Below are 24812 nucleotides of genomic sequence, written 5' to 3' on the forward strand. Positions count from 1 at the left end.
GTCACACAGGGTGGGGGGCTCATCTGGACAACACAGTCGCTCAGGGGGTATGGACAAGTCAGGAACTCGGGTCTTCCTCAAACCAAAAAGAACTGAGGGCAGTAAATCATGCATTACTATTCTTCCTAGACAAGCTACAAGGGCATCATGTCCAAGTATTTTCGGACAACAGAGTAGTAGTAGCCTACTTAAACTACCAGGGGGGGACCAGGTCTCAAACACTAATGAAAACCACCTCCGAAATTTTCAGCTTGGTACAAAACAACTTTCTATCCTTATCGGCCCTACACATTAAAGGTGTAGAGAACCAGAAAGCAGACTTCCTGAGTCGTACCCAACTAAACAAGGGGAATGGTCTCTAAATCAGGGCATCTTCAACAAAATTACAGATCTGTGGGGAATCCCTGTAATAGACCTCTTTGCCAATGTGCACAACAGAAAAGTGGAAACTTTCTGCTCCCTAGAATCCAGATGGAACCCTCAGGCCGTAGATGCATTCACAATTCCCTGGACACAGACTCTTGCATATGCATTTCCTCCCACTATCCTCATTCCAGCAGTCCTGCGGAAAATCAGGCAGGACAGATCCAGACTCATCCTAATAGCCCCCTTCTGGCCCAAAAGAGCCTGGTTCTCCTGGCTGAGGATGCTATCGATCACCGATCCCTGGGTTCTTCTGGATCTTCTGGACCTCCTGTCTCAGGGACCGGTGTTCCACCCTCAGTCAGAGAATCTCCACCTGACAGCGTGGAATTTGAGAGGTCACTATTGAAGGAAAGAGGGTTTTCTGACAAGCTAGTTTCTACACTAATTAAAAGTAGAAAACCTGTGACCACAAAAATATATGGCAAAACTTGGAAAAAAAATTTGCCCTCTTCCGGGGTAAGGTTGAAAGACGGGGTCCCAGATGCTGAAATATTAGAATTTCTACAAAAGGGGTTAGACCTAGGCCTTTCAGTAAGTACCTTAAAAGTACAGATAGCAGCTCTAGGAGCATTATACTGTGAAAACATAGCGGCCAACCAGGAGCAAATACAAGTATGCCGAAGCCCTGTCGTTCCTCAGGTCAACGATGGTGACACAAAGGTAAATATTACCCACCACATGTGATGATAACCAATGTTTTACATGTCTAACCCTCTTTTGCTCTTTCAGCCAGGGCCATGCAATTATAGTATATTAATTGTTTGTTTTTTTCTCTTTTGTTCCACAGCACCGTCGGCAGCACTCGGGAGCCTGCAGCACAGTTGAATCCTTCTGGGATGATCCCTCAGGAGGCCGCCACCGAGGTACACTTTCACAGTGCGGGCCCCTCTGCACCTTCCCACTCTGCACCTTCCCAGCCTTCCCACACATCGGATCCCTCTGTCCCATCCGCGAGCGCTGGAGCATCCTGGCCGGTTCCATTGCATGTTTCTGCTGGTGAGGATATAGCGTTTCCTGTACCCCACCCCTCTGCTGCTGCCACTTCTAGTACACCTGTAGTATCTGGGCGCTATCGGCAGAGAGGTCAGGTACAGAGTTATGCTCCCGAGTTCTTACACCTGAACGCATCCTTCCAGAACTGTCTGAAAGTTTTGTCCGAGCAAATGGCTGCAGGTTTTAATTTCATAAATAAAAGTATACTCGAGATGCATACACTTCTGATGATAACGATGCGTTCAGAGGCAAGACAGTCACCGAACAACACTTTTTTCCAGTCGGTACTTGAGCAAATGGAGACGCTATGTACTTCTCAGCAGATGCAAGTAATGGAATCCTGCCAGTCAACTCTAGCGCTCATTGCCTCAAAACACAAGGTTCTTGCCACCCATGCTGCAACTGCCCCCCCCTTCCTCCACTATCCATCAATACAGCCACTACCATCCTCCTGACCCATACCACCAACGTGCCCGTGCCCCATCCCACCAACCCCACCATCAACCACATCGTGCCCGTACCCCGTCCCACCAGCCACAACCCTCACAGCGTTCCCGCGCCCCTTACCACCAGCCACACTACCAGCGTCCCATCCGTGCCCCTTCCCACCAATATGATGATCCCGACCCATACCACTTCCCATCTACTTCATCCACGCCTCCTCTCCCTGCCCACTACCAACAGCTTCTTTCACTTCCTTCCCAACCCTTTTCTCCACCATCACTGTTTCTGCCTTCCAATCCTACCAAAACATCACCTACACCCCTCCATCCTACCAAACTCCTAACCCCAATCCCACTTTCTTGTCCACCCGCTCAATTGCCTTCTCCACTCCTTTACCACTACCTATTGATCCTTCCCCACCACCTACACATTCCTCTCTCCACACTCCCACTGACGGTGTCCCTATCTGACAGCCCCTCCAGCACTATCTCCACCCCGACTTATTCCAATCTATAGTTTTGTGTGCTGCAAAATAGTTTTTTCTGTGTTTCAAAATAAAAGTTTGTTTTTGTTATTTTAAAAAAATGTAATAAAACTGTGTTGTTTACAGCTATCTTGTATTTATTCTTTATAAGGTATAGATAACACTTTGGTTAAACAAGGTTTATTGGTCAGAGGTAAAATACTTTGGGTACAACCCAAACAGATGCACAACTTGTGTAAAAGGTAAAACCAAACAGGTACACAACTTGGGTAAAACGTATAACCAAACAGGTACATAATTTTGGTAAAATGTAAAATCAAACAGATACACAACTGGGGTAAAAGGTTACATACTTTGGGTACTACCCACATAGGTACACAACATGGGTAAAAGGTAAAAAAGTTATTACTATGATCAAGACAAATTGTTTAAACTCTCTCATCCTGCCAGTGTATTCTTCCTTTCGGTGAAATAAAATATTCTGCAAATTGATCCCGAATTCTGGAAACAGTGGCAGAACTTCTATACGTTTGGCCAAGGTGGTTTGTTCAGACTGGTCCTCAATGGAAATCTGTTCCTTGGATAGCACATAATTGTGCAGGACAACACAAGCTTTCACCACCTCATCCACAGTGTCTGTCTTCAAGTTAATGGATGTCAGGAGAACTCTCCATTTGGCGGTTAAGATCCCAAACGCACACTCCACCATTCTCCGTGCACATGTGAGTCGGTAGTTGAAAATTCTTTTAGTATTGTTTAAACCACGGCTGGAGTAGGGTTTCAAAAGATGTTCTGAAAGCTGAAAGGCTTCATCCCCAACACAAACAAAAGGCATTGGTGGCTCAGAGGTTTGAGGCAGTGGTCTGGGGGGGGATTGAAAGGTTTGTCCCATAAAAGACAGTTTGAAAACTTGTGAATCATTTGAGCGGCCATACGTCCCAATATCCACCGCAACAAATTTGTAATCCGCATCAGTGATGGCCATCAGCACGATGGAAAAGTATTTTTATAGTTGAAATACTCGGATCCAGAACCAGCCGGTTTCACTATACGGATATGTTTCCCATCCACCGCGCCCAAGCAATTGGGAAACTGACACACTCCCTGGAAACTGTCAGCTACTTCCAACCATGTCTACATTGTGGGATGTGGGATGAATTCGTCGTGCAGAGAGTCCCACACAGCACGGCAAGTGTGCCTCAGTATTCCAGATATGGTTGAACTTCCCAGTCTGAGCTAGAAATGTAGTGAAGACAGGGATTCTCCAGTAGCTAGGAATCTGTCAACAAAAGCAAGGCAGGAATTACTGCAAATTCAAAATATCTATCAATGAAAGTGCGCTACAAGAGTACATCAAAATAGAATGCTTACCGAAGAGTGACCATCAGATGCTCAGCCGGTGTTATGGAGAATCTGCAATATGTATCACTCCTTCTTATTAGATGTTCAATCTGCTCCACCAATACATCAAAGTTCTCCGCTTTCATCCGCACATAGCTGAAAAACTTCTCTGGGTCTCCTCGTAGCTCCATGTATAAAGTAGAAAAGACTCCCCGTGTCATTCTCTGTGCCATGATGGGGTCGATCCACAAAGAGCGTCGGCGCAAACGCATGATGCGCTGTCTCTCTCGCTCCTTCTCAACATCAATTGTTTTCAATCGATTCGCCTCCACGATGAAATCCACGTTGTTCTGCAGAATCTTCGCAATAATGCTGTCCATCTTGCTCTATCTTGCTCCTCTGAAACCTGTCACTGATGGGCTGCAGGAACACTATATATATAGTTTTCAGCGGGCTAATTACATTTTTAGCCTGTCAGGGGGAGTTTTTAAAAACCGGATCCGTCAAAAACCGGATGGAAAACCGGAAGAAATGGATAACAACCGGATAGGACGGATCCGGTTTCTCGCCGGATCCGGACACCTGATCCGGCTGAAAAACTGATCCGTCTAATTCGGTTTCCACAAAATAAGCTGGATCCGACGCTGTGGTGCGACTCCGGAACCGGCATGCGGTGAAAAACCTGATGTGTGAAAGTAGCCTAATAATGTAAAACTACTTTGTCCAGACTACAAATTTCTCTCTATCGTGTGTTTTTAGACTTTCTGCACTCATATTTATTTCCAAATGTATTAAACACTTGTAAAAATTAAAAAAGATTACATGTGCAAAATGCTGGTTTTGTGGGAAGACATTTTCCAAATTCTGTAGAGAAACCTTTGAGGAAAAAATCCCCCTGCTGCTCTTTGAAAATAACACTATTGACCGGAACTAGACATCAAAACTTACTAAATGAAGTTCCATTTTTATTTTAATATAGATTTTAAAGTAGAAAATTGCTTCCGAAATGTTTAGCCCCCAAAACATCACGAGAAACACCACGAAAACATAGCAACCAGTCTTAAAGTGAACCTGTCAGCTGAATTTTGCTAAGTAAACTACAGGCATTGTCAGGTTGGCAGTGTTAAACTGATTAAAATGGTACCTGGGGTGAAGAAATCCATCTTGTGATTTTGAGTTAGAGGTTTTCAGTTAATGAGATGCTCATGCGAGGCGGGACTGTAGGCAGAGTCTTATCTTCCTGCACTAAACCAGAGAAACAAAGGAAAGACCTGCCCACAGGCCGCCCCGAAGCACAAACAGTCTGTTTCTATGATGAGGAACATGTTTGTGCCTCAGGGCAGGCCTGTGTGCAGGTCTTTTCAGATTAACACTGCCAACCTGACAATGCCTGTAGTTTACTTAGCAAAATCCTGCTGATAGGATCACTTTAAAGGTACCTTCACACATAACGATATCGTTAACGATATTGTTGTTTTTTGTGACGTAGCAACGATATTGTTAAGGAAATCGTTCTGTGTGACAGCGACCAACGATCAGGCCCCTGCTGGGAGATCGTTGGTAGCTGAGGAAAGTCCAGAACTTTATTTCGTCGCTGGACCCCCTGCAGACATCGCTGGATCGGCGTGTGTGACACCGATCCAGCGATGTCTTCACTGGCAACCAGGGTAAACATCGGGTTACTAAGCGCAGGGCCGCGCTTAGTAACCTGATGTTTACCCTGGTTACCAGCGTAAAAGTTAAAAAAACAAACACTACATACTTACCTACCGCTGTCTGTCCCCGGCGCTCAGCTTCTCTGCGCTCCTCCTGCACTGGCTGTGAGCGTCGGTCAGCCGGAAAGCAGAGCGGTGACGTCACCGCTCTGCTTTCCGGCCGCTGTGCTCACAGTCAGTGCAGGAGGAGTGCAGAGAAGCCTAGCGCCGGGGACAGACAGCGGTAAGTAAGTATGTAGTGTTTGTTTTTTTTACTTTTACGCTGGTAACCAGGGTAAACATCGGGTTACTAAGCGCGGCCCTGCGCTTAGTAACCCGATGTTTACCCTGGTTACCCGGGGACCTCAGGATCGTTGGTCGCTGGAGAGCTGTCTGTGTGACAGCTCTCCAGCGACCAAACAGCGACGCTGCAGCGATCGGCATCGTTGTCGGTATCGCTGCAGTGTCGCTGAGTGTGAAGGTACCTTAAGGCAGATCAGATTCTGTTTCCTGTATGACCAACTACACCATATTGTGCTTTTTTATATTGCAATTGTTTTCTTATATTCTATATTTAGCAACTGTGTCTAAATTATTGTTAGTTGTAAATATACTATACTAAACTTCTCTTAATTTTTTTCCTACAGGATTTCAGAAAGCAGGTTAACTGTGAGGTTGACCAAAGGTTTCATGTGAGTCTGCACAAATAAAATTAACTGCTAATATTTTCTTTTGAAACCTATGAGCTACCTAGTTATGAATATTTTAGTAGCTATCGAAAATTAGCAGTTTTTTTTTTTTTTTTTTGGGTGTCAAGTTCAGATTTTCATCCTGCTCGTTCTCTGAGCGAGAATTAGGAATTGAAGCCACTTGCAAGAAATATTGGCTCAAGAACAATCGTTAGAAAAGGGTTATCAGACTTAATTTTTTTTTAGAAATGACTGCCAATGCTGTGAAAGCGGTCATGTGCTGTTTTACTGGCATCACTGCTCATCAGTGGGAGCCATGATGCCAGAACTACGCAGGTGAGCAGAGAATAGAAGAGCTGTATGGTCAGCGCTAGGTTACTGGGGGAAAAGAGTAGGCGATTAGTAATTATTTTGTTATTGGTTCAAGTATGCTTGACCTGTCAGATGAGCAAAAGTTTTAGTGTAGTTAGTTACTTTTATTTGCAATCACAAAGACATTTATCCATCAAAAGTGCATTTTCTAGAAAGAATTGCATCACAGCCTCAGCCCTTAGGCACTGTGAGACACCTCTCCTAATACCTTTTTTTAAGTAGGACAGTTTGTGTGCTGTTTATACCTGCTGAATGGGAGTAGTGTTGATTCTTAATTAAGTATTCCAGGCTCCAAATACATCTCTGCAGTCACTTGCTTGATTGTGGATTGCGAAAATCTGACACTGCAATTTGCCCACAGTCAGGATTCTGCAGGTTTTGCCAGCTTGAGCAGTTGGCACATGCACACTGCCAGGATTCAGCAATCTGTTGTCACATAATGTGACTGCGGAAATTCAATAGTAGCCCGGTAAACCTCTTTATCATCGTACATCATTTTGTTTGAGAGGATGAATTGTAGCTGCATCAGCAACTCATTAGGTAAAAATAATAGGACTGAAAACTTTGTTTTTCCCACATAGAACATCTTTAATCTTTTTATATGTGTATATCTCATAGATGTAGGTATATAGGCAGACATTGAGTTATTTTACAAGTGATTTTTTTGTTGTTGTGATTTATTACTTTTGTTTTTGAGTATCTTTTTTTCATGGATGTGTGTACTTTATCATTTCTTTTTTTTTTTGCCAAAGGACTGTTTAAATGTCAGAAAATGCTACTGGTTTTGGCAAGATGCACTGCTAATGTAATCTGTATATAGCAGATTCTAAGAAAAGTGAAAAAGTGAAAATTAAGTATGTTGCATTGTAACATGCCCAATCCTGTGTTCTGTTGAAAGATAAGCCACTACCAGAAGAGATTGGCATGGAATTTGTCTTTCTCCTTCGTATCATTGGGGGACACAGGACCATGGGTACTATGCTTATGTCACTAGGAGGACACAAAGTAAACATAGAAAAGAATAACTCCTCCTCTTCAGAATACACCGTCTGCTGGCTCTAGCCTGAACCAGCTCTTGCTTAGTGTCCGTAGGATGCACTTGAGTCTTTATTATTTCGGGACTTTATTATTTTAAATTTTTACTTTTGATTTTTAATATTTTCCCATGGATTGAAGGGGCGACGGGTCCTTTCAAGGTCCCGATGTCCCCAAATGTTCGACAGGCGGGAACGTGGAGTGTCGCTTCCCCGTACCCCTCCTGCATCGTTCTTATGCCTGCGCTCATTCCAGGGGCGACGGGTCCCCCCAGGGTTCTGCTGTCCCCACATCACCAACAGATGGGAACGTGGGGTGTCGCCCACAGTCAGACGCAACCCTGTTCCATCTCAAGGGACTGAACCCACAGGATACACAGAAGCCCCAGTACGGTCCGTGCAGCCCCCACAGCATCACCACTATTAGAAAGCAGATGATGACCGGAGGCAGATGGTCCCTCTCTGCCTCCCTATCAAAGGGAGGGTGGATTGAGGTTGGACATCATGGCCAGTACCTGACAATCCAGCTCCGGAGGAGCGCAGCTTCATCTGCACTCGGCAGACAGGAGGACCCCTTACTACAGGTACTGGGCCGACAGCGATGAGTGAAGCTGGGGTTTATATAAACAGTGCCCACAGGCGGCAGGAGGGCTCCCCATGCAGCACACGGCTCTGTGCTCCCTAGTTGAGACGCATACCACAATGCTTTATCACGGTCGCGTGCTCCCCTCCATGCAGCCACAAATTTATTCCCCGTCCTCTGGCTTGACTAGGCCACGTCTCTTCGTTACCCCGTCCATCGGAGCGGCTCTGCCCATTTCTTCAGGCACTTCTCGCTCTGAACGAGAAGCGCCACAGCGATGTTCTCGCCCGCCAGCTATGTCTCCGCCCACTTCCTCAGGCACCTCTCGGTACTAATGAGAAGTGCAAACGCTATTCTCGGCAGCCATTTCTGTTCTCATCGCAAGGCACCTGCAGAACGCACACCGTTGCCTGAAATCCCCGGGAGCACATGACACAGGGCCTGGGTAAGCTGAAAACGCTTAACCCCTTCCCTGCAGGAATCCATCCTATCACTGGACAGGAAGCCAAGAGCAAAATAAAAAGGCAACTCCCACTTTTTCCTTCAGTAGTTTCCTGTCCTGCTGACAGAGGGGCGTTGAGTACAGTGCTTTAGGTGCTCTATAGCAAGTTCTAGCAAAAATCGTAGTGAGTACATTGGCCTATTTGGGCATTGAAATATTATAATTAAATTTGAGAAAGCTAGGTTTCATGTCTGTAATATCAACTGCCTCAAATCTGATATTTGGTCAAAAGGTTCATGGTTTATGTGAAGCCTGCGGCCTTATGGTTGATGCTGGGTTTGGCGTAAGCTGTGAACGACCTGCAGCATGGTGTTTAGCTGTGATCTTGTGTTAGCTGTGTGGTCTGCTGCTTTGTGTTGACTATATGGCCTGTGGCCTGGTGATTAGCTGCCGCTTTGAGTCAGCTGCGCAGCCTGCAGCCATGTGTACATTGCGTGGCCTGCAGCCGTGTGTACATTGCGTGGCCTGCAGCCATGTGTACATTGAGTGGCCTGCAGCCGTGTGTGTTGGTCTGCTTTCTCTGCCTAATTGCTTGGCTTGATGTGGCCTTTGGCTGGGTATGACTTTCAGTGATATGTACTAACTTTGGGCTGTGCGGCTTTTCCTGTTTAGCCAGCTGATTTTTGGCTTGTTAGTTCTGGTATTTCATTAGTGCCTCACTGTGTGTTTTTCTTCTACCTTTTCCTTGCTTGCGGCTCTGTGCCGCTGAGCTTTGTGATGGATGACTTCCAGATGATGGGGCCAAAATGCAGTCTTTCAGGAGGCTGCTGAGTCCAACAGGTTCCCAGTCTATCACTCCTACTTGAGATGTGCATGTTGCACTAAATCAAATGTAACTGTTGTCAGACAAGTCATTTCTCCTATGTCTGGAGGCATACAAGTGAACCGGTCAACATTTATTCTGGTAAACCATCTATATCCTTAATTTGTCCTTCCAGTTAGGGTAAGTTCACACAGGGCGTTTTTGCTGTGTTTTTTATGCTAATTTTCAGCTGCTTTTTACAGTACCAGCAAAGCCTACAGTCATGGTCAAAAGTATTGACACCCCTGCAATTCTGTCAGATAATACTCAGTTTCTTCCTGAAAATGATTGCAAACTCAAATTATTTGGTATTATTATCTTCATTTAATTTGTCTTAAATGAAAAACACAAAAGAGATTGAAGCAAAAAGCAAAGCATTGATCATTTCACACAAAACTTCGAAAATGGGCCAGACAAAAGTATTGGCACCCTCAGCCTAATACTTGGTTGCACAACCTTTAGCCAAAATAACTGCGACCAACCGCTTCCGATAACCATCAATGAGTTTCTTACAATGCTCTGCTGGAATTTTAGACCATTCTTCTTTGGCAAACTGCTCCAGGTCCCTGATATTTGAAGGGTGCCTTCTCCAAACTGCCATTTTTAGATCTCTCCACAGGTGTTCTATGGGATTCAGGTCTGGACTCATTGCTGGCCACTAGGGTTGAGCGAAATGGATCGTTCATTTTCAAAAGTCGCCGACTTTTGGCAAAGTCGGGTTTCATGAAACCCGACCCGACCCCTGTGCGGGGTCGGCCATGCGGTACGCAACTTTCGCGCCAAAGTCGCGTTTCGTATGACGCGCTTGGCGCCATTTTTTCAGCCAATGAAGGAGCGTGGGCAGAGTGATGACATAGGCATCCACGCCCCTAAGACCTATCGTCATCTTGTCGTTTGTGCGCTGTAGCGATTTGAAATGTGGAACACCAGCTTTTCTGTTCAGGGAGGGAGAGAGAGAGAGAGAGAGAGACCGATTCCACTCGACCTTTGAGATAGTCGGGTCGCGAAACCCGGCTTAACTCTAAAAAGGTCAAGGTCGCTCAACTCTACTGGCCACCTTAGAAGTCTCCAGTGCTTTCTCTCAAACCATTTTCTAGTGGTTTTTGAAGTGTGTTTTGGGTCATTGTCCTGCTGGAAGACCCATGACCTCTGAGGGAGACCCAGGTTTTCTCACACTGGGCCCTACATTATGCTGCAGAATTTGTTGGTAGTCTTCAGACTTCATAATGCCATGCACACGGTCAAGCAGTCCAGTGCCAGAGACAGCAAAGCAACCTCAAAACATCAGGGAACCTCCGCCATGTTTGACTGTAGGGACCGTGTTCTTTTCTTTGAATGCCTCTTTTTTTTCTCCTGTAAACTCTATGTTGATGCCTTTGCCCAAAAAGCTCTACTTTTGTCTCATCTGACCAGAGAACAGTCTTCCAAAACGTTTTAGGCTTTTTCAGGTAAGTTTTGGCAAACTTCAGCCTGGCTTTTTTATGTCTCGGGGTAAGAAGTGGGGTCTTCCTGGGTCTCCTACCATACAGTCCCTTTTCATTCAGACGCCGACGGATAGTACGGGTTGACACTGTGGTACCCTCGGGCTGCAGTGCAGCTTGAACTTGTTTGGATGTTAGTCGAGGTTCTTTATCCAACATCCGCACAATCTTGCGTTGCATTGAAATCTTTTGTCAATTTTTCTTTTCCTTCCATATCTAGGGAGGTTAGCCACAGTGCCATGGGCTTTAAACTTCTTGATGACACTGCGCACGGTAGACACAGGAAAATTCAGGTCTTTGGAGATGGACTTGTAGCCTTGAGTTTGCTCATGCTTCCTCACAATTTGGTTTCTCAAGTCCTCAGACAGTTCTTTGGTCTTCTTTCTTTTCTCCATGCTCAATGTGATACACACAAGGACACAGGACAGCGGTTGAGTCAACTTTAATCCATGTCAACTGGCTGCAAGTGTGATTTAGTTATTGCCAACACCTGTTAGGTGCCACAGGTAAGTTACAGGTGCTATTAATTACACAAATTAGAGAAGCATCACATGATTTTTCGAACAGTGCCAATACTTTTGTCCACCCCCTTTTTTATGTTTGGTGTGGAATTATATCCAATTTGGCTTTAGGACAATTCTTTTTGTGTTTTTTCATTTAAGACAAATTAAATGAAGATAATAATACCAAATAATTTGTGTTTGCAATCATTTTCAGGAAGAAAATGAGTATTATCTGACAGAATTGCATTGGTGTCAATACTTTTGGCCATGACTGTATGAAATTTCAGAAATCTCATGCACACACATTGGTTTTTTGTGTGATCAGTATTTTGTGCTTTGCTGCCTTTTTTGGATATAGAGCATGTCACTTCTTTCAGCGTTTTTGCTGCGTTTTTTCACCCATTCACTTGAATGGGCGTTGAAATTAAACACAGCAAAAACACAGGTATCATTGTCTAAAACCATTATATATCCACTTAATCTTCCTAGTTTTAAGTCATAAAATGGACTGGCAGCATTTATGTTGCTAAATTTCAATGTCCTAGTTTATTTTCCTGGTTGGACTTGTAAGATGGATATGGTTATGCTAAAAGGAATAAAACCAGTGTAAATCTGTTAATGCTACTAGTCTGGAGTCAGAAAATTCTCTTGTTAGCATTTAGGTTGGTAAACATCTGGCTCCTAGTTTATCCTCTTGGTTACAGTTGTAAGATTAACCTGGTCGTGCTCAGATGAATAACACCATCGTATGCCCAGTTAATCCTCCTAGTCTAGAGTCAGAAAACGGAATGGTCGGCATTTGGTTATAAACATCTAGGTCCCAGTTTATCCTGCTGGTTGGAGTTGTAAAATTATTATGTTTATGCTTAGGTGAATATAACCATAGTAAGCCCAATTAGTGCTCCAAGTCTGGAGTCATAAAATGGGTTGGTCAGCATTTAAGTTGCTAAACACCTATGTCCTGGTTTATCCTCCTAATTGAAGTTGTAAGATGATCATGGCTGCACTAAGTCGAATTAAACCAGAAGTACAGTTGATTCCCCTAATTGGAGTCATAAAATGGACTGGTCGGCATTTAGGTTGGTAAACCTCTATGTTTAAGTTTATCTTCCTAGTTGAAGTTGTAAGATGGACATGGCTGTGGTAAGGCGAATAAGTCCAGTTAATACTCGTCTGGAGTCATAAAAAAGATTTTGTAGACATTAAATTATTAAAACTTCAATGTCCCAATAAACTTTCCCAACCTGGAGTGGTAAGATGAATATAATTGCACTAAATCTGATGGCACTTTTCTAAATACTAGTTTGCTCTCCTTGTCTGGAGTCACAAGTTGGACTTGTCGGTATTAGGTAGGTAAACTGTCAATATCCCAGTCTATTCTCTTCGTTGGAGTTCTATGACAAACAGAGTTATTCTATTTCTGGCGATAAATATTCCAAGCCTAGTAAGTCCTCCTAGTTGGAGGTGGGAGAGGGGGACATTGGAGTTTAGTCTCCGTAGTCATTCTGAAAAGTCACTATTCCTGGTTTGAAGTCATGAAGCTGGAAAATTTGACTAAGTTTTGTGGCCATATTAAAAGTCCAGTAAATGCTCTTTTTGAAGTAATAGGAACAGCAACTCTACAATATGCCTAAAAAGGGAAGAGTCACTGGATGTATCTCCTTGCCGGTCAGACTTGTCTAGCGAATGATGAACGTCTTGGCTAGTCAAGATGAATTCCTAGCGATTGAGGTAAGACTGTTAGGAATATTACACAAAACCGGATTGAACATCAATAAATGAACATTTTTGGAAGTGTAAGGTATTAAGTCCCTCTCCGCTTCGACAAATGCCATATGAGGTCTCTGTCTCTCTACCTGATTAGTTTCTTCATGCAAAATAATAGACTAAGAGGTAATGTTTAAAAAAAAGGGAAAGAATATGTGCCCCTCAAGTCCTATTTGTAGGTTTGTCGGTCTCTCTCTTGGCCCGGAGACTAATCTGTTTCACATAAAGCCTTTTCAGCTAACAATCTTCATGGTTGGACTACATTGTAGGCATCCATTGAGGTTGGAGAGTTGATATCATTTTAGAAAAGAGGATAAACTATCATGTCTAAATGAGTGTTTGGTCATGGCTCTTCTTTACATTGAATATTTTCTTCCTGTTCTAGTTGTGTCAGGTCATTGTGTGATCAGAAGTTCTCCAAGATGGAATTCTTTGACTGCAGTAATTTGTTTGGCTTAAGCACTATTTGACTTACGTAGGGGACTTACTGAGTGGTGCCCTAATGGACATACCAAAAAGAGAAACCTATGATATGGTGAAGTTGGATTAATGTTTCTTAGCTACCTTTGGTAATACTAATCTTTTGGTTTCTGACACCAGGATAATCCTTGTATCTTTTTTCAGGTGTAAGATCTTACAATGGGTGTTCCCTCCCTATCAGAAGATTTTTGATATCGTCTCTCAGGTGTTGTCATGGGTCAAGGGAAAAATTATAATCACTTACCAGTAATTAGATTTTCCAGAAACCCATGACCGCACTTCTATTTATTCTCTCCGTCTGGCTTATGGTGGTTGAGGTTTTGGTCTTCTCACGGTGAAGAATGAGCTTGAGTGAATGTATAAATCATAACAATAAGGATGGTAATAAATTTGGGTGACTCCTACTTGACTACTTGTAAACCACTGAAGGAGGATGGAGTTGCCTTTTTATTTGTGCTCTTGGCCTCCTGTCCAGTGATAGGGGCAGATCCCACTCTCTCAGGTGCAGTCATGGATTTCAGGAAAATCAAATTGCGATTACGTAATTATCATTTTACTCCCAAAGTAAAAAACATACATCTGTGTTTATATAGATTATATATTAGCAAGGACTGCTAGAAACTAGAATTGTAAATTTATTTACGGTAGTTTTCTTTAGAATAAATTGATAAAACATATTTGACTAAAAGTATTGTATGGCCGTAATGACTAAACCTGCTAAGGAAAGCTTTTCAATCTACTGGATGGATATCCTTCTCCTCGAGGCTACAATGAGTCATTACTGCTGCATCACGTTATCACTTTAATGAAGTTATTTTCTAGAAATTGCACTGCTAGTAAGGGCAGATATCACAATCAAAAACATCTCATTGCTTTTCAACATGAAAAAAACAACAACTTCGCTTCCCATGAATGCAAATTATGCCCCTGCTGCGATCAAATAAGCCAACCATCGTCAAGATAATCAAAATAATTTGCCTAAATTAGCCAATCAAGACATCCTGCATATTAGAGAATGTGAAAACATGCAACACAAATCATCATAGCTGATTATTATACTAATAATCATGGTAAAAACCTAATGAGATGAGAAAATGGAAGTTAGCTGGAGCAAAGCTTTTCCACCTAAACATGCTGGGAAATAATTATATTGACTGTAATTAACACACTAAAAAAAATATTGGTCCTTTGAAAAGTTACAAGGAACTCTTGCAGGAAGGCTTGGGGTTATTAGAATGTATATTAGACATACATACTGTCCTAAAGTTATAGTCAATGTAATTATGCTAAATACCAGAAATATACTGTTTTACATCTATAAAGTTCAAGGTGAGGGCCTCGTATGAAAGTTGTAATCTTTTTATTTTTTAAATGCTACGCAACATGTCGTTTTAACATTGACAAACTTGGGCATGTTATGAACTTTAAGCCTGGAATTTTTGGATAAGAAAACATTATATAAGAGTTAGTGTGGCATAAATTCTCCCTCCTTCTTGATGCAAGGAAGACAATGATCTCCTAAAACATTGTTTTTAAAAAAAATTGCAACTTATTTACTGCAATTTTGCACAACTGCTTTAGCAGTAAATGAACAGCAAAACCAGAATATGCAAATAAATCGTTTATCGTTATGCCTCATGTCTACAGTGCCCTGTGGGCCGCAGAATGCAGCTCCAGGGCCCGCGACCAGTGTGTTTGTTTATTCTATTAAATCCCTGTTTGTATGCATATGAATCTATTGAGTTGTACTAATCGGTGATTGACAGTCTTCCCTGTATGACTGCATGTAGAGATGGCTGTAAATCAATGAGTAGGGCTGACCGCTGGACTCGTAAGCATACAAACACCAGAGATTTCAAATGAATAAAATACAATTTGTTGTTTTAACTAATCTGTTGCAAAACAATGTATTGTAAACATTGAACATGTACACAATGAAAATAAGTCCATATGCAGATGCATTAATACAATCTTTGAACACATTCATAAAAAGAAATAGAATAAGGAATACTCCAGCTGAATGAGACATTTGGACTGAATAAAAGATCCCAAACCCACAATAAAACACCAGAGAAGTATAGTCAACCAGATACTGACTTACCAGGCTATAACACAGTCAGAGAGAAAGAACACAAGAAGAGTCTTAAAGGGGTTGTCTGCTAGTATGACAACCGCTTCTTGATCTAAATGTTTGGCTCCGATAAAATAAAAAAGTGTATACTCTCATCCCGTGCCAGTGACATTCCAACGATGTTGGCACTCGCGGTCCTGGGGCTCTCATGTGGTTGTATGACATGTGCCCGGCGCCCAATCAGTGCTGGCATCACTGTCCCCACCTTCAGACAAATTGAACATGAAGAGGAAGCCAGGGTTGCAGACGATCTCTGACTTAATCTTCATGTTCAATTTGCACTTTGGCGGGGACAGTGACGCCAGAGTTGAATGGGCGTTGGGCACCATGTGTCATCCAACCGCACAAGAGCCCCAGGACCGTGAGTGCCGACACTGCTTGAACTGTGCCGACACTGCTTGAACTGTGCCGGCACTGCTTGAACTGTGCCGGCACTGCTTGAACTGTGCCGGCACTGCTTGAACTGTGCCGGCACTGCTTGAACTGTGCCGGCACTGCTTGAACTGTGCCGGCACTGCTTGAACTGTGCCGGCACTGCTTGAACTGTGCCGGCATGGAAGGGGAGTATAAGAATTTTTATTTTATTGAAGCCAAACATTTAGGTCAAGGAAGGGTTGTCCTAGTAGTGGACAATCTCTTTAACTTAATCATGACTAAAACAGAAAATTATTCTACTACTGTACTTCAGGATCCAATACTTCAGGATCCAATACTTCAGGATCAATGGTGAAAAGACTGTCAACCCAAGGAAACCAAACCCTGTGGAATTTAACCAGACATTCCATATTATGGAATCTAACTCTCATATGACACAATGGTATTAACCAATGCTTTCATTTACCAACAGTTAGGGTCAGTCAGTTCACCATCAAAGGGCAATTGCCTTCCGATCTCTTTTATAAAGATTCAAGCATGACAATGCCATTGTTCCTCGTCCACTAGCCTGAACAGCACTAGTTTAGGCTGTCTATGTAAACTAACAGGGTCAGGTAGATCATGCTCCACTGGCATTGGAAAGGAGTTAATCTTAACTGACAACAGGTGCATGTACAGGGCAGGAAGCTGCCCCTTGGGGCCTTTGAGTCCTCTTATTTGTATTCTTGGGTCATAAGTAATATGGGCACTGGCTGGTGAGAATTGTGTATTCAATGCATTTTTCAATTGGAAGTATCTAAACAAATGCAAATCTGAGGAAACCATTGCCGCCACTCTGATAGTATGGAAGTATTCCACCACTAGAAGAGTGTGTAGCTGGAACCACATCATAGTTTTTGTAACTGCTCCACCAAATAGTTTAAGCAGAAGTCTGAACAGTGTCATTCTAACACAATTTTAGCACATTTGTATTAAAGTTTGTATACACTTAATATTAATAGTGGTGGATTTCCTGGGCATAAAGCCCTTTTGGTCTGGGTGGATAATAGAAAGGATTGTGCGATTAAATGTTAAGTCGAGTTGCAAAGATTTTTGACAGTATTTTGTAATCTGCATTTCCCAAGTATATTGGTCTGTAAAAGGTACAGTCTAGTAGGTTTTTGTCAGGCATCAAGATCACAATAATGGATATTTCATACGGGGAGGAAGAAAACTGGTCCACACAAAACCATGCTTCAAGGTGGATAACAAAATTGGCATATAATTTTTTGGTAGTGTTGATATATTTCGATTGGGATCTCATCAGGCCCAGTTGATGATTGAGTTATTGTGTCCAATTAATAGAGCCAACAGGTGACTAGATTGATTGATTATTTAATACGAAGTAAGCTTTTTAAGAGGAAAAAGGGTGTCACGGGTTTAATGCAATACAGAGGAGCCAGAAGACCGCAGCTGCTCATTTCTCCTACTCTTGCACTTTTTTCACACCCAAAGAAGTTTTTTCCTACCAGATATATTCAAGCCCATGTTTGAAAAAGGAGTACATTCCAAAGAATGTCTCGGGAGCAAAGCTAAAGTTTAGGCTACAAAATCCTAATTAACAAAAATTCAACCACAGGTAAATCTATATTTTCTTTAACCGTGTATCCAGCAGACAGTTGACTGTATAACAGCATTAATTAACAAAGAAAACCTCTTCTCATTTCATGCTGTCAGCAATGGGACCACATGAAAGAAAAATGTCACAAGACCAAAGAAAGCAAATATTTTATTTACATAAGAAATGTGATGGCTACAAGCTCTACTTATCAGTCAGGATACTGTAGCAAAAGCGATACAAAAATTTAACAAAGCTGGATCTGCAACCATCTCACAGAGACATCCAGGCCGACCATGGAGGTTAACACCTAAACAGGAGTGTCTTCTTATGAGAAGGGTTGAGGAAAATCGACATGCAAGTTTACCTAAAGAATCTAAATTATCTAAAGAAATAGAAACCAAAACCAGTGTGAGTGTTTCCACTGACACAATATGGCGTACACAGCATAGGAATGGCATGCATGGGTACAATCCAAGACGTAAACTTATTCTGAAGCGCATGCAAAAAAAGCCCCACCTGCAATTTGCCTGGGCCCATGCTGACAAATATGAAGGCTACTGGGACTCTATACTATGGCATGATGAGACCAAGATAAATGTTTTTGAAACTGATAATTTCCAAACAGTATGGTGTTGCAAACATTATGGTGTTGCAAAAGTGAAGAATGCAAAGAAAAATGCATGGTGCCTACAGTGAAAAATGGTGGGGGCAAAATGTCCAAATGTGGGGCTGCATGAGTGCTGATTGTGTCGGGAAGCTACATGTTATTGGTGGTATCATGAAATCACAGATGTACTGCTCTATAGTGAAAGAGAATATGCTACCATTACTCCACGCCCTTGGTAGATGTATACACCTCCTTACACTTGGCTTCTCTAACCTGGAATTTCACGGCCATCTTCTCTTGTGCTGTTGTTCTTTTAACAAAGGAGATAGAGGATATGAGATCTCCTTTAACCCCTTTCTGACATTAGATGTACTATCCCGTCGAGGTGGGGTGGGCCTGTATGCCCACCGACAGGATAGTACGTCATACGCGATCGGCCGCGCTCACGGGGGGAGCGCGGCTGATCGCGGCCGGGTGTCAGCTGCCTATTGCAGCTGACATCCGGCACTATGTGCCAGGAGCGGTCACGGACCGCCCCCGGCACATTAACCCCCGGCACACCGCGATCAAACATGATTGCGGTGTGCCGGCGGTACAGGGAAGCATCGCGCAGGGAGGGGGCTCCCTGCGGGCTTCCCTGAGACCCCCGCAGCAACGCGATGTGATCGTGTTGCTTCGAGGGTCTCCTTACCTCCCTCCCTGTAGCAGGCCCGGATCCAAGATGGCCGCGGCATCCAAGTCCTGCAGGAAGGGAGGTGGCTTACCAAGTGCCTGCTCAGAGCAGACACTTGGTAAGCTTGCAGTGCTCTCAGACAGATCGGTGATCTGACAGAGTGCTGTGCAAACTGTCAGATCAGCGATCTGTGATGTCCCCCCCTGGGACAAAGTAAAAAAGTTTTAAAAAAATTTCCACATGTGTAAAAAAAAAATATAAAAAAAAATTCCTAAATATTAAAAAAATATATATATTATTATTTCCATAAATACATTTCTTTATCTAAATTAAAAAAAAACAATAAAAGTACACATATTTAGTATCGCCGCGTCCGTAACGGCCCGACCTATAAAATTGGCCCACTAGTTAACCCCTTCAGTAAACACCGTAAGAAAAAAAACGAGGCAAAAAACAACGCTTTATTATCATACCGCCGAACAAAAAGTGGAATAATACGCGATCAAAAATAATTATTTTTTCTATAAAATAGTTTTTATCGTATAAAAGCGCCAAAACATAAAAAAATTATATAAATGAGGTGTCGCTGTAATCGTACTGACCCGAAGAATAAAACTGCTTTATCAATTTTACCAAACGCGAAACGGTATAAACGCCTCCCCCAAAAGAAATTCATGAATAGCTGGTTTTTGGTCATTCTGCCACAAAAATTGGAATAAAAAGCGATAAAAAAATGTCACGTGCCCGAAAATGTTACCAATAAAAACGTCAACTCGTCCCACAAAAAACAAGACCTCACATGACTCTGTGGACCAAAATATGGAAAAATTATAGCTCTCAAAATGTGGTAACGCAAAAAATATTTTTTGCAATAAAAAGCGTCTTTCAGTGTGTGACGGCTGCCAATCATAAAAATCCGCTAAAAAACCCGCTATAAAAGTAAATCAAACCCCCCTTCATCACCCCCTTAGTTAGGGAAAAATTAAAATAATGTATTTATTTCCATTTTCCCATTAGGGTTAGTGCTAGGGTTAGGGCTAGGGGCTAACAGGCTAGGGTTAGGGTTGGGGCTAGGATTAAGGCTACGGTTAGGGTTTAAATTACATTTACGGTTGGGAATAGAGTTGGGATAAGGGTTAGGGGTGTGTCAGGGTTAGAGGTGTAGTTAGGGTTACTGTTGGGATTACGGTTAGGGGTGTGTTTGGATTAGGGTTTCAGCTATAATTGGGGGGTTTCCACTGTTTAGGCAAATCAGGGACTCTCCAAACGCGACATTGCGTCCGATCTCAATTCCAGCCAATTCTGCGTTGAAAAAGTAAAACAGTGCTCCTTCCCTTCCGAGCTCTCCCGTGTGCCCAAACAGGGGTTTACCCCAACAAATGGGGTATCAGCGTACTCAGGACAAATAGGACAACAACTTTTGGGGTCCAATTTCTCCTGTTACCCTTGAGAAAATACAAAACTGGGGGCTAAAAAATAATTTTTGTGGAAAAAAAAAAGATTTTTTTAATTTCACGGCTCTGCGTTATAAACTGTAGTGAAACACTTGGGGGTTCAAAGTTCTCAAAACACATCTAGATAAGTTCCTTGGGGGGTCTAGTTTCCAATATGGGGTCACTTGTGGGGGGTTCCTACTGTTTAGCTACATTAGGGGCTCTGCAAACGCAATGTGACGCCTGCAGACCATTCCATCTAAGTCTGCATTCCAAATGGCGCTCCTTCCCTTCCGAGCCCTCCCATGCTCCCAAACGGTGGTTCCCCCCACATATGGGGTATCAGCGTACTCAGGACTAATTGGACAACAACTTTTGGGGTCGAATTTCTCCTCTTACCCTTGGGAAAATACAAAACTGGGGGCTAAAAAATAATTTTTGAGGGAAAAAAATTTTGTTTTATTTTTACGGCTCTGCATTATAAACTTCTGTGAAGCCCTTGGTGGGTCAAAGCGCTCACGACACATCTAGATAAGTTCCTTAGGGGGTCTGCTTTCCAAAATGGTGTCAGTTGTGGGGGGTTTCAATGTTTAGGCACATCAGTGGCTCTCCAAACGCAACATGGCGTCCCATCTCAATTCCTGTCATGCGCCCAAACAGTGGTTTACCCCCACATATGGGGTATCGGTGTACTCAGGACAAATTGTAAAACAACTTTTGGGGTCCATTTTCTTCTGTTACCCTTGGTAAAATAAAACAAATTGGAGCTGAAGTAAATTTTTTGTGAAAAAAAGTTAAATGTTCATTTTTATTTAAACATTCCAAAAATTCCTGTGAAGTACCAGAAGGGTTAATAAACTTCTTGAATATGGTTTTGAGCACCTTGAGGGGTGCAGTTTTTAGAATGGTGTCACACTTGGGTATTTTCTATCATATAGACCCCTCAAAAATGACTTGAAATGAGATGTGGTCCCTAAAAAAAAATGGTGTTGTAGAAATGAGAAATTGCTGGTCAACTTTTAACCCTTATAACTCCATAACAAAAAAAAATTTTGGTTCCAAAATTGTGCTGATGTAAAGTAGACATGTGGGAAATGTTACTTATTAAGTATTTTGTGTGACATATCTCTGTGATTTAATTGCATAAAAATTCAAAGTTAGAAAATTGCTAAATTTTCAAAATTTTCACCAAATTTCCGTTTTTTTCACAAATAAATGCCGGTAATATCAAAGAAATTTTACCAATATCATGAAGTGCAATATGTCTCGAGAAAACAGTGTCAGAATCACTGGGATCCGTTGAAGCGTTTCAGAGTTTTAACCTCATAAAGGGACAGTGGTCAGAATTGCAAAAATTGGCCCGGTCATTAACGTGCAAACCACCCTTGGGGGTAAAGGGGTTAAGGTACAAGGGTATCGCAAAAAAGTAGAATAAGTTATACTGAACTAGTTATACTATACTTTTCTAGCAAGCCTACATAGCATTCTGCTCAGCCTCCGCTCTATACAATGTTTTCCACAGATTGTGCTGCATGTATAACATGACAGGTTCCCTTTAAGTAGTATGATGCTTATCAGTTATAATGACCTTCCTTTGTTATATTTTATACATTTATATTTTGCTGTTTTTTTTCTATGTGCAGTTTATTATTTTTTTATTATTAATAATTCTTAACCTCACATTTTGTTTTTTTACAATCTTTAGAGGGAATTCCCAAAATTCTTTACTTTCCGGGCAAGGAGCAAGGTATGTCTTCTGTCAAAGATGATTTTTTTTTGTTTTAATTACAGAATTTTAGAATGAATAAAAGTATTAAAAGTTATCCAGATGTGAAGAATATAATCTGATCATAAAGTAAACAGGAGCAATAAGCATAATTAAAACCTAAATAAGTGATGATACATGCTGCCGAAATGAGGGCAGCATGTATCAGTCACTGGCTGTACGATCACAACCTTGTGTTTTTGCTTACATGCCATGTATGCCTACGCATATTGGCAGAGACCTGTCAATCTTGGTTAGCGAGCGGGGAGAATATGCCAGGTACCCACCTGAACAACTCCTTCACATTATGGTTCGGTCCCTGGCAGTTATTAAAAGTATGTTTTTTCTCTGAAACGCCGCAGCTTCAGAGACAAACATACATGGCTAAGATCCTACAGCCAGTAGCTGATACATGATGTCCATGGTTTTGGCAGCATTTTTCACCTGTCAGGTTCCCTTTAGAATACACCTGAGAAAGAAGTAATGTTAGATCTTGACAGAACACAAAATTCATTATTTCGCATTACAGTGCATGATTTCTAAAGTAGAAAATAGTTCTTTTCTTTTTAATAATTCTGTCAAAATTTGTGTTTTTAAAGTTTGAAGAAGACCGAATCTACAGACATTTGGAGCCTGCCCTTGCCTTCCAGTTGGAACTGAACCGTATGAGAAACTTTGACTTAACAGCCATTCCATGTGCGAACCATAAAATGCATCTATATTTGGGGGCTGCTAAGGTAGAAGAAGGAATCGAAGTGACAGATTATAGATTTTTTGTCCGCGCGATCATCAGACACTCAGATCTAGTTACCAAGGTGGGTATGGCTGTATTTTTCATTTTTACTAACACTAAATACACTTCGGTCTAGAAATATTTGGGCAGTGACACAGGTTTTGGTAGTTTTGCCATTTAACAAAACATATTCAAGATCCAGTTATATAATCAATATGGGCTTAAAGTGCAGTCTCTCAACTTTAATTTTTGGGAATTTACATCCTAATTGAAGTAAGGGTTTAGGAATTACAGCTCTTTAATATGTAGCTGCCTCTCTTTAAAGGTACCAAAAGTAATTGGACAGTTATCTCAAAAGCTCTTTAATGGGCTTCATGGGCAATTTCACCAGTAACCCTTTATGAATTAAGTAAGTAAAAGATCTGCAGCTTATTCTAGGTGTCATTTGCATTTGGAAACACTTGCTGCGAACCCCACCACATGAGGTCAAAGGAGCTCTCAGTATAAAGGTACCGTCACACATAACTATATCGTTAACGATATCATTGCTTTTTGTGATGTAGCAACGATATCATTAACAAAATCGTTATGTGTGACAGCGACCAACGATCAGGCCCCTGCTGGGAGATCGTTGGTCGCTGGGGAAAGTCCAGCACTTTATTTTGTCGCTGGATCTCCCGCTGACATCGCTGAATCGGCGTGTGTGACGCCGATTCAGCGATGTCTTCACTGGTAACCAGGGTAAATATCGGGTTACTAAGCGCAGGGCCGCGCTTAGTAACCCGATGTTTACCCTGGTTACCGTTGTAAATGTAAAAAAAAAAAACACTACATACTTACATTCCCGGTGTCTGGTCATGTCCCTCGCCTTCAGCTTCCCGCACTGACTGGTGAGCGCCGGCCAGCCGTAAAGTACAGCACAGCGGTGACGTCACCGCTGTACTTTACGGCCGGCGCTCAGTCAGTGCGGGAAGCTGACGGCGAGGGACATGACCAGACACCGGGAATGTAAGTATGTAGTGTTTGTTTTTTTTACATTTACAACGGTAACTAGGGTAAACATCGGGTTACTAAGCGCGGCCCTGCGCTTAGTAACCCGAGGTTTACCCTGGTTACCCGGGGACTTCGGGATCGTTGGTCGCTGGAGAGCTGTCTGTGTGACAGCTCTCCAGCGACCAAACAGCAACGCTGCAGCGATCGACATCGTTGTCGGTATCGCTGCAGCGTCGCTTAGTGTGACGGTACCTTAAGAGAACCAGACCATCATTAGGATGAAAAAAGGAAGAAATCTATCAGAGAGATAACAGAAATTTTAGGAGTAGCCAAATCAAGAGATTGGTAAAATCTGATAAAAAGAGCTCAATGGCGTGCTTGGGAACTCAAAAAAATACATGGATGTCCAAAGAAGACAACAGTGATGGATGATCTTAGGATCCTTTCCACAGTAAAGAAAACCCCCTTCACAACAGCCAACCAAGTGAAGAACACTCTCCAGGAAGTAGGTGTATCAGTATATAAGTCTAACAGAAAGAGAAGACTTCATGAGTTCAAATACAGAGGATTCGCCACAAGGTGCAAACCATCAGTCAGGCTTAAAAATTGAAAGGCCAGATTAGACTTTGCAAAAAAAAAAAAAAAACATTTGATGCCAGCCCAGTTCTGGAAAAGCATTTTTTTTTAAACAGATGGCATAGGCATGCATGGCTTCAAATGGTACTGGGTCACTAGTGTTTATTAATGATATAACAGAAGCAACCGGATGAAGTCTGAAGTGTACAGGCTATAACTAAGTGCAGCAAGGTTGATTGGACAGCGCTTCACAGTACAGATGGACAATGACCCAAAACATACTACAAAAGCAACCCAGGAGGTTTTTTTTAAGGCAAAGATGTGGAATATT

The 24812-nt window shown here is 42.3% G+C and overlaps 1 protein-coding gene across 2 annotated transcripts in view; it reads left to right on the forward strand.

Moving 5' to 3' along the window:
• Window positions 1–24812, forward strand: part of ACACA (acetyl-CoA carboxylase alpha) — a 575142-nt gene that overhangs the window by 272204 nt on the left and 278126 nt on the right. For both annotated transcript variants that reach the window (XM_069756397.1, XM_069756396.1), the window contains exons 35-37: window positions 6030–6074; window positions 22120–22161; window positions 22779–22994. In XM_069756397.1, the coding sequence (XP_069612498.1) occupies window positions 6030–6074; window positions 22120–22161; window positions 22779–22994 (303 nt within the window). The remainder of the gene's footprint in view (window positions 1–6029; window positions 6075–22119; window positions 22162–22778; window positions 22995–24812) is intronic.

Source organism: Ranitomeya imitator, chromosome 3 (genome assembly GCF_032444005.1).
Source record: "Ranitomeya imitator isolate aRanImi1 chromosome 3, aRanImi1.pri, whole genome shotgun sequence".
NCBI lineage: Eukaryota > Metazoa > Chordata > Amphibia > Anura > Dendrobatidae > Ranitomeya > Ranitomeya imitator.